Raw genomic sequence first — 10,607 nt, 5'->3', positions numbered from 1 at the left:
TTAGACAATCTGTGCAATGCTTAGAAAGTGAAGAGCTCTAAATATCCCCCTGTGGGGAGAGCCATACTGTCCTCAACTCCATTGACAGTCTTCCTAGATCCACATGGGCCCCTGATCACAGAATAGTTTGGGAGATGTGGAACTTTCCTCAAGTCCTTGTCTTGATGGGTGAAAATGGGGGCATCAGGAACATAATAGTGATTTGTGACTTTTGTCCTGCCACACTTAGTCTGAAGACATGTCGAACAGTTTTGTAATCAGTAGAACTTTTCTAATAAGGTCTACTTTGAAATGACTCCAGAAGGAGGTCACAGCATCAGGTGAAAGGAACAATCTGGTGTCAAAAATCTCCAAGGCTCTCTGTCTTTTTTCTGAATGATAAAATGAGATTTAGCCCCGAAAGGCTCCTGTTGCCATTGTTAAGAATTTGTTGTCACTAAAGAGTTCTCAGGCTCATAACCTGAGCACAGTCCATGTTGCTTTGCGTGGGCTACATAGGTTAATCATCAGTGCTAGCTGCAACATCTTGAGGCAATTGATACAGTTTTCTTCCCATCAGCTGTAGCTGAGATAAAGAGAACTAACTTGGGAAAGGTGTAATCCAAATCATGTGCTCATAATTGGATGGAGTTGGCATGCTAAGAGCATACTCAGCTGTGGGCTGCAGAAATGTGTGCAGAAAGGTGTGCTTCCTTTCCCTGTAGTGTTCCATAAGACCATCTAGTCCCAGACCTTGTAGAGAAATGCAGAGGCAGGAGCTTGGCAGAGACAAACAGTGGGATAAAGACAGTATGGAGTGACAAACAATATTTTTGCAGAGACAGCAATTTGAGACACATAAAGATGTGTTCCCTAAAGCACTCTGGTCTGTGTTGAACGTGATGTGAGGTCCTTAGTCCTGTTCACTCTGAGTGGTTCTTATGGTACTTAATTGCTTCAGAAGTCCTCTATCTTCCTCTCACACACAAGAAAGGCCACTGGAGGTGTCTGAGAAGGAGACTGACTTCTCAGAGCAACCCCTTGCTATTTCAACAGACTGCAATGGAAGATAAAAGGAGCATCTTCCTTTCCTCAGTAGTAGTACAGTGCAATGGAATGTTGGCTTGGGCTTCCCCTGAGGTGACAACCCAACTAAAACATTCAGGTGAGGCAAATAGCCTGAGCCACTCAAACTCCCAGCTACAGGATTCCTCTACATGCAAGACAGGGAAGTTGTCAGAGGGGAAGTGAAGCTGTCCTAAGATCTGACTGGCCCTCCAGGTCTTCACCCTCTGTGTGGAGAATGGGGGAGAGAGGGTGACAGAGAACCCATGACTGTCCCTCCCATCCCCTTCTTTCCTCCTTTCCACCCTTTCTCTGTTTCTCCGTTCCTCCATTCCTCCTCAGTTTGGCATCTCATTCAGTATCTATAGGTAGGTGGAAAGAATCTGACCTACATGTTTCCACCAGGCCTGGGAACAAATGGATGTGAAACACATCCATGATGTCTTTGCTCCATTCCTATGTCCTTTTCCCACTCCTAGCTTTCCTTCTCTTATTTAATGCCTGTCAATAGCAAATGACTTTATATACTAATGTTACGTAAGGACAGCCAGATCAGATACCTGCCCTGCTCCATCTCCAAGAGTGGCAGATAGGTGGAAAAGGGTAAGAATAGGGCATGAATACACAATATTTCTACAATATTTCCCACATCTGATGTAGTTTCCATGGATTTAGTAATTCTCATTAGATTACTGTCTAAGATCTGGACTCCCCTGGAAACCATGGAAACTTTTATGATCCACAACCTCTTGCAAGCAAGGAGTTCTCCAAGTTCCCTACACCTCACATCAGGAGCCACGTATTTCTGAATATGTTGCCCAGAAATTTGGATTGACAACTCAGTTTCTTGTATTGGAAGAGGTAATGAACAGCGAGTTCTTACCTACTGCAATATAATTATGTTTCCATAGATCTTTGTGATATCTCCTCTCATCTGTCCTTTCTTCCAGACTAATGAGACCCAGCCCACTCAGTGCACCCTGGACCTCACCAGCTCCAGATATTTGTTCACCTGTGTTGCCCTCCAAATCCTTCTTTATTATACTTTTTCTATTCTGAGACAAAAAGACCAGGACCCTCATAGTATTTAAGATGCACACAAATCATCAATTTATACAGTGGCATGGTGATGTTATCTAATAATTCCTAGTATCAGATTTGCTTTATTGACTGACACTGAGCAGTGAGGTGACATTTCTGTAGAGCAGGCTCTTGCAGCCCCAAGACTGTGTTGTTTCTGCCCCGTCTCCCCCACCTCCCATCCATCTTGAGTGGTGACGGTCAGGGTAAAGCTAATAAATTAAATTTACGAAACTAAAAATATTGTACCTAGGAACAAAAGTGTCTGCCAGTGACCTCCATAAGGGTGAGTTAGAAAACTCAGGGGACAGTGGCCTATGAAGACAGAACAAGAACTTTACAACAACATTTGGATCCAGAAAGATGGTGACTAGTGACCTGACACAGTCTGCTGAGCAGCTGGGCCAGTAGAACACATAAACAATTTAATCCAGCACCTCTTTTACTGAAAATGAATAACAAAACCTTAATAAATCAACAATTACTTATTGCTGTATTTGGGATAATAAATTCTTTAGTTTATCAGTAGCTTGTGGCGTCCATAGCATGTTCTTTGAACAGTTTGCCTTTCAGTTACATCCCCTTTCTCTCCTGAACAATAAATTAGCATTCATTTTTTTTTTTTCTTTAAGGAAAAGAGGGGAAAAAGAGGATATATTACAGTTTTTAAAGCAAAAAGAAAAATGCAACATACTTTTGACATATATCTTAATATAGTATGAGGATAACTTTCTCTGCGTGTTAGATGCCTATGCATAAATAATAAAGGACGTTGCGTTATTTACAGTGATACACAATAAACTAAGAGAGTCTCATTTAACACATGATCTATAAAGACATTAAAGGATGAAAACATCCATGTATGTACAAGATGTATTTACAATAGAATAGAGAATTACAAATTACGATAATTGACCGTGTTCTTTGTCTGCACTTCTCTGCAGCATTTCATAGGTGCTTTTTTGTTTCTTACTAGAAGTAAGTCCCAGCTGATCGTAAGTAGCCATGCTGCAGGGCCAAGAAGTGTTCAACAGGCTGAAAAGTGTGACCTTTGAGGGGACACAAGTTTGCTATCCTGGATGCTCAGGAAACTGCTTGCAATGTGTGTGAGAGAAGCAGGGAGATGCAGCATTGTTGTTTTGGAGGACTGGAAAGAGAAGGAGCTTTCCTGTTTTCTTGATAAAGGCAGTGATCGATCTCTTAAACCTGGGGTTGCTGAGGTGGCTCAAGTGAGGAAGGGAATAGCTGAGCCAAGAGGAGAGGGTGGGTTTTTCTCTTTTACATGGGAACCTCTGTGGAGCTATAATGGTTAACACCACCTTAATGGAGAGGCTGTACCAGGTTGTGCACAACATATTGCAGCTATACACCCCTGAAGGAAGCCTTTTATCCTGGAATAATTTCTGCATTCATGGGGAAAACTCATGGCTCATGTTAAATGACACATAAAGAAAACAGGGCAATTTGAACAACTCTGCCCCCACTGAAATATTTCTTCTCCCTTCAAAGTATGTTTCTCCTTGCCATGACTTTCAGCCAAAAGTTGGCAAGGGTTACACAGTGATGGCTCAAGTGTGTTGGGACTGCCTAGCTCAGAGGTCCGTGTAATGAAGTGAGTATCCCCAATAGGGGAGCTGGCCTTTCCCGTAGGCACTTGCTGACTCTGCTCCATGCTGTTGCATTCTCCAGTCCCTTGGCCAGCAGGAGCTGGTTACAGTCTGCCAGCAGAACCTGTGGCCATGTAGACTTGCTAACTTCAGGATATGGACTTGACTGTCGTGGAGCACCCTCACAGCATGCTAAAAGCCAGTCCAGAGGTGAGGGGCTGTGTCCTACTCCCACTTCTGTGAGTGCTAAGCCAGGGCAACTCCCATAACTCACTGTTGCATGAATTGTGCTGTAAGGCTGGGTTCTTCCCAAAGACCTAAGGGCTTAGGCAGCCATATCCCCAATTGTATATTCTTGTTCTTAGGTCCATGTGAAGTCCCCAGCCTAATTTCATACTTACCCTATAACACACTGCTGTATATACTCAGGGCGGGAGGAGAAGCGGGGACTACACACCACTTTGAAGCACTGTAGCACAAGAGGTGTGACATTTTCCCCTAGACCTACAGCGAATAAATCTCACATGTACAGCTCCCAAGCATGCAACTGCTCCTTCATTTTATACTGGCTCTCTATAACAACAGTGTTAGTAGTCAATTAATTTATTCCACTTCAAAGCAAGTTCCCTTTCCATCCTGTTCAATCTGCCTGGGCTATAACAGATGCTCTAACGAGATCTGGCCTTGTAGCTGATCTGTACTGGAAGAGATTAAAGAAGATTTGTGTTATAATCTCTATTCTGCCACTAAGATAGGTGATTTTGGGGCAAACCTCTTGTTCCTCTGCCATCCTTTGTCTGCCTTGTCTGTTCTGTAAGATCTTTGCAGTATCAGGGATCTTACTGAAAGGGCAGATTTTCAAGTGCCTCTGGAAACTCAACAGTGAAAATCCTTTGGAATCTGGTGCTCTGCATGAGGAAAGCCCACCTGGCTCTGTAGTACTGATTTGCGGAGCTACTGCGAGGGTAGATGTTCTGCTGCATAAGATTGCAGATTAACAGGTGGGATTAAAGGGATGAAAATGAGTGTGTGGTATCTAGAATTTGTAGAGAGTTTTTGTTTTGGTCTGGAAAGGCAAATTGTGTTCAAATACATGCCAGCTAGAGAAAAGACAGCAAAGGGAACTTAAGTCCAGACAATATGTGTTTGACAAACTTTGCCACCTCTTCCATGGACTTCTCAAATAAGCAGTTCTATTTCAGCCACTGCATAGCCCAAAGCTATGCTAGTTTCTTATCCCTTGGCTTTCACCACCAACATGCTAGTGTACAACTTTGTCATTGCCTTCTTCCTGTACTAAAAATTTTTCTTTTTCTGATGAATCTGGTCATCAGGTAGCCTTACCCATGTTCTTACTAATGTGATTTTCATCATCCTGATAAACAGCTTCATTTACTAGACTTTGCTTCAGGTCTCAACTCAATAGGACACCTTGTTCAGCAAAACTCTTAAGTGCATACTTTATGCATATGTTGAATGTGTCAATAAGAGTCTAGCACGTGCTGAAGAGAACTTTTGTTGTGATTAGCATAAGCATGTGCTTGAACAACTTACTGAGTCAAGGCTTGAGTTTCTTGGGTTTACATCTCACAAAATTTCCTTGACTTTTTTCTCTTCATTTAACTGGGACCAGGATATGGTCCAAAGGATGAGTATAGTTTGGCTGAAATTCTTTTTCTCTTGACATGGATCTTATTTAGAGTCCACTAATACCTGTAAAATATGTGTTCTCATTTTCAGAATCCCCAGAGTCTAGGAAAAACATTTGTTTTCCACATCAATCCTGAGTCTATGCTGTGCAAACTGAACACACAACAAAAATCAAAAGAAGAGAAGAGGCAAAGTGACCCTGACTAAACTGACACCTTCTGCTTGAATGGGTGCAGACGCTCCAGCACTGGCAGCATCCCTGTTCATTACTGGTATAGTATAGCCATCACTGGTTATATAAACACTGATATCAAATAGACATGCACACTACAGCTGTAACCCATATAGTGTACTTCCATTCAAAAATGAGCTTTGCATCAGCCTTGCCTCTCTCACCCCAAATAGTGGAGTCAATAAAGATTGAGTAGAACTGAACTCCATATTTCCACTATGTCCTTCCTACTTGCCTATACTTTTCAATGATTCTGTAAATCATTTATTCCTTGAAAGCAGTTTCTGTGTCCAAAAGTAACCCTTACTCCAATAGCATCTCTAAAATGGTATTGTTAGAAGCTTGTCAGAGTTCTTTCTGATGAGGAGAAGAATGTTGGAAAAACTGAGGGAAACAAAAAGATAAATCATCTATTAGAAATCAGCATTAAAAAATAGAGGTGAAAACTGATTGCACTTTTATTAGTGGCATTCGCTTTCCAGCTAGATCTCTTCCTTGCTTAGTTACAGATATCTGCTATTATATTTGCCCCATTAACTTCAACTAATATAAGCTTGTTTCCCCCCCCCCCCTTTTTTTTGTATGTTTTTTTTTGTTTGTTTGTTTGTTTTTGTTTTTTGTTTTTTTTTTTAGTAGCGGGTTCAAAGCCTCGGCTAACTTAAACCCAGTTTCAAGGGATAATTACAATAATTAATATCTGAAAAATAATGAAATGGCAGCTCCTAGTGATTACAAACTTACTTCTAACTAATAATATATTTGGTTTAAAATCACAGTATTACTTTCTTTTCTAACATTATTTAATGCAGGATGGCTTTTTGTTGTTGCTGTTGTTATCCTGCTGTAATTAATAGTAGCATGCTGTTGGATCTACTATTATCCCAGTGCTCAATGAAGCAAACATTTTGGCTGGCAGAGAGCAGACAAAACCCATTTCATGTACAGTAAGCAAATGAAACTTCTCATCGAATATTTTTTTTTCCCTAGGTTATTTTTTTCTCTCTCTCTCTTTTTTTTTTTTTTTTTTTTTTTGGTGTGTGTGTGTGTGTTTTTTTTTTGTGTGTGTTTTTTTTTGTTTTGTTTTGTTTTGTTTTGTTTTTTTTTTTCTTTTTCTTTTTCCTTTTTTCCCCCCATTTTTTTCTGGTGGGGTGGGTAAGGTGGGAGTGCCATTACAGGGCTTATTGTTCTGGGGATTCTACAACAAGCGACCAGGGGGACTTCTGCAATTCTTGCAAATCATACATCCAATCATTATAATGCAGTGCACAGAAAAGCCAGGACAACTGATGGCTAGAAGGTTTTGCAAAATACAGTGGGACAGCAATCATTGTAACTGTACAAAACTTGCTCTCAACGTAACATAACATAAAGGCACCATTGATATCTTTCCCCATTTTTGAAATACTGTAAAAAATTGCTACATATGGCACATAACACATTTGTACATACGTATATTTAATCTATAAAAGTTTTTTTTTCCTTCTGCTTTTTTCTATCAGTGGAATTGCTAAAATAAAATAAATTGTTTAATTTAAAGGTGGAATACTTCATTATATAAAATAAAGTTTTACATGTGAATCTATGTGTTTTATGTTTTATACAGCAATAGGGTCTTGGTTAGCTATCACACTGGACAACCTTGCTTGCAACTCTTCTGGTGTGGAGAAGCGATTCGCTGGGTTAGTCCTGCTTTCAGCCAACCGGTAGGCAGCAGCTGGCTCCAGACTGGTTGCTATGGGGTTCAACATGCTCAGGAATGGTGTATCTTCACCTATTCTTTCATCTTCAGTTTCGGTCTCAGAGCTGCTGCTCTCAGAACTTGTGTCAGAGTCCACATCCAACCTGCTGGAAATGTGGCCATTGGGCTTTGTTCTTTTGACCCTCCGGCTGTTGGTGAGTTTCTTTAGAGGCTCCTGTGATGGTTCATACTCCTGCGTGGTCTCATACTCCTCATCTTCCACTATCCGCAGAGGACTAGGTGGCAAGCTGTTGGTCTCATGAGTGACATTGTGGTGGAAAGAATTGAACTGCTGAAGGTGGTGGTTGTACTTCTCACGTAGCTGTGGTGGGGTCACCAGGAGCAGTGGTCGCTCCTCTTCTACGAAGGGACTCACCGCCACTGAAGGGATGGAGATGGTTAAGCTGGAAGCCAGTGGTGACATTTTGGAGGGGGGAGAATTGGGAGAAGTTGGAGTGTGGAAATCAACAGGTGACATGCGAGCTGGTGTGGTCATAGCTGAGACATACCTGAAGAAAAGAGATGCAAAAAAGTTGCAAGCATAGAAGTGGTGTTGACATGTGGACACAGCTGCTCATGTGGACTGGGAGGGAAAAGGCACGAATCCTTTAAGAGCTCCAGCATCTTCATATAGCAAGACTTTCCACTTTTTCACATTTTCCTGTTGCTATTAATCCTACAAAATCACTAACTTCTGGGACTTTGGGCAAAAGCGTTTGAGAGCAGGAAGAATATGCAAAACTTGCAGGTCTGTTTTGCCTTGGAAGAGCCATGGAGATGCTCCAAGTTATTTGCCAGAATAACTTCCTGGAATGAATCCCGTAATGAGATTCAGAGACTGCCAGAAACAAAATGCATTTTAAGTATTTTCTTAAAATGAAAATGGTTGCTGCACTTCTGGCAGGATTTGACCAGAACCTAGGGTGCATGGAAACAGACAGGAGGAGAGAAAGGAAGGGAACTGAGGGACGGATCTCTTGGGGATTCACCCTTTTCTGGCAATCAGTGTCTCAGGTTAAGGAGGAAAGCAAAATTTGGACAAAATCTGGAGCCAGATTCTTCTAAATTTAATCACTAGGGGTAGTCACAGGAGGATTTGCAGCACCAACACAGCAGCTTTGTGCTGGTCCACTCCTGGGGTGCTAGTTACACTGGCTGGTGGGTTTATCTACAAAGAAACATGGAACATTATTTGTCCTTGAGTAGGAACAAATGCTGACAGAGAGGACTGTCTGGCCTAGTGTTCCTGATGGCTCTGCAAAATTTGTCCCTGTAATTAATTAAATTAATTAAAATTTGTTTCTATAGGAAGGGTAGTGGTCAAAGGTGATTTCTGAAAACAAAGCTCAGGTGACAGTATAAAACTTGTCACAAAGGAAGAGGACAAAAATTATTAAAGTCTCAGCTGGTTTGAATCAGTGGAGCTCTATAAAATGGTCCATGGGGTCATGAAGATTCATGCCAGGTGAGGAACTGACTGAAACCTCCTGATCAAAGGCACAGTGCCCAGCATGACATTTTGCATAGTTTGGCTTTGTTTTGTTCTCATCTTAAGTTCACCTGCCTAAATTTCATTTATATACAAACTTAAAATCTTTCTAAACTCCACCTCTTACACAGACACATTGAGAAAAATTATATGGCTATGATTGATGAAGTTATTTAATTTTTCATTAGTGATTTATTTATCTGAGTCTGAAATCACCAAAATAAATCTGAATCCAACTTTCTTATCCAATCTATTGCAAGTATTACACTTGATTAAAACAGAGTTATTGATAAAAGAGAAAGTGCAGAACCTGAACTGACATGTAGTAGAGTAGACTGATTTCAGTAGGGGCACATTGATTTACATCAAACAAGGAACAGGAAAAAAAAAATAAAGCTGGAGTTATGCATGGGAATTAACCAAGTTAGTTGCTCGTGAGAGCAGAGGGCAATTAATAAGTTTGTGGATTGGACAAATGAAGTCATTCCTTATTTTTCCTTCCATGAGTGAATTTTTAATCCCTTTCAGATTTTTAAGTAGTCATTATCTGAAAAACTGAAGCTTTTCTACTTCCTTAGCTGGTACAGTGCTGGACATACATCTTCTTGACACACTGAATTTTAGCTGAACTGGTTCAGTTAATGGAGTATGTTAGTTAAATGTGGTTAGCATACTATGCATGTTTCCATCAGTGTCAAGTTACTCATATTGGTAGCTGTGCATTCACACATTTCTGGTGTAATTCTCCCACACCATAACGGGACGGTGCTAACAAGCTGCTGTCCACGATGCAGCTCTAGCCCATCCTGAAAGGAAGGCTAAAAGGTGATAGATTTATCTTCATGGCCAACAAGAGTTAAGCTGTGCTGGCTCAGTGAAAGAGGATCAGAGTGTATCCATGGTCAGCCAGCAAGCATTAACTAGTTACATGCTGCCAATTTCATAATGTAGTCTGGTCTTTCATGCAGAGTTGATTTTTTTTTAATTTTCTCTCCTGTAAGACAGATAGGGACTTTCTAAAATATAGGTGCTAGGGTCCTCTGCTTGTGTAAACAGGTGTCGGGGTATGAGGTCCAAAAAAGGGAAGGGGTAACACAAAAGAACTCAGGATGTCTATTCTATTTCATTTCAAAATTGTAAAATACTTGGGGCCTGGAGGGTGAAGGGAGCACAGCCTTGATCTACCAATTGACAGCACAGCAACATTGGATGGCTTCAGGAAGTAATTTGTAAGCTTGTACATTCCTTTATGTTTCAGAGTAATTTCTAGTTGCAAATAACTCCCATTTTCCCCCTTATATTCACACACACACACAACTCTTCTCAGAAATAATCTGTCATGTATTTCCTACTTGCTAAAAATAGATGAGGCTTAGTTTAATTCCCAGGGAACTAACTTCTGCATTCAAAAGTCACAGTTCTTCAGGCACAGACTAGACCATCAATGCCTGGTGAATTATCACAGAAATGATGCCACTTTTCACCTCTGGCATAATTTTCTGAAAACACAGAAGTTGCCATAATGCATTCTTTCTTCTCACTGAAACAGAAAGGCATGTGCTCCTTTCCTCCCTGCCCTAAAATCTAAACAGCTCATATCAGAATGATGCTCTGGGTGTGTCCCAGGCAATGCAGGAGGACAGCAAGAATGGTCTTCACTTTTCACATGCAGATGCTCAAATATACTAAGCTGTAACACTCACAGTATCACAGTATCACAGTATGTTCTGGATTGGAAGGGACCTCAAAAGATCATCTAGTCCAATC

General features: G+C 40.9%; 1 protein-coding gene across 3 annotated transcripts in view; it reads right to left on the bottom strand.

Moving 5' to 3' along the window:
• Positions 1-7,208: 7,208 nt before the first annotated feature.
• The window catches only part of NRG1 (neuregulin 1), a gene marked incomplete at both ends in the record, with an annotated part of 175,778 nt that continues 172,379 nt past the window's right edge, over positions 7,209-10,607 (bottom strand). For all 3 annotated transcript variants that reach the window (XM_080362772.1, XM_080362770.1, XM_080362771.1), the window contains one exon: positions 7,209-7,860. In XM_080362772.1, coding sequence (XP_080218898.1) covers positions 7,209-7,860 — 652 coding nt within the window. The remainder of the gene's footprint in view (positions 7,861-10,607) is intronic.

Source organism: Nesoenas mayeri, assembly GCF_963082525.1.
Source record: "Nesoenas mayeri genome assembly, chromosome: Z".
Classification (NCBI taxonomy): Eukaryota; Metazoa; Chordata; class Aves; order Columbiformes; family Columbidae; genus Nesoenas; species Nesoenas mayeri.
This window is presented reverse-complemented; position numbering and strand designations above follow the sequence as displayed.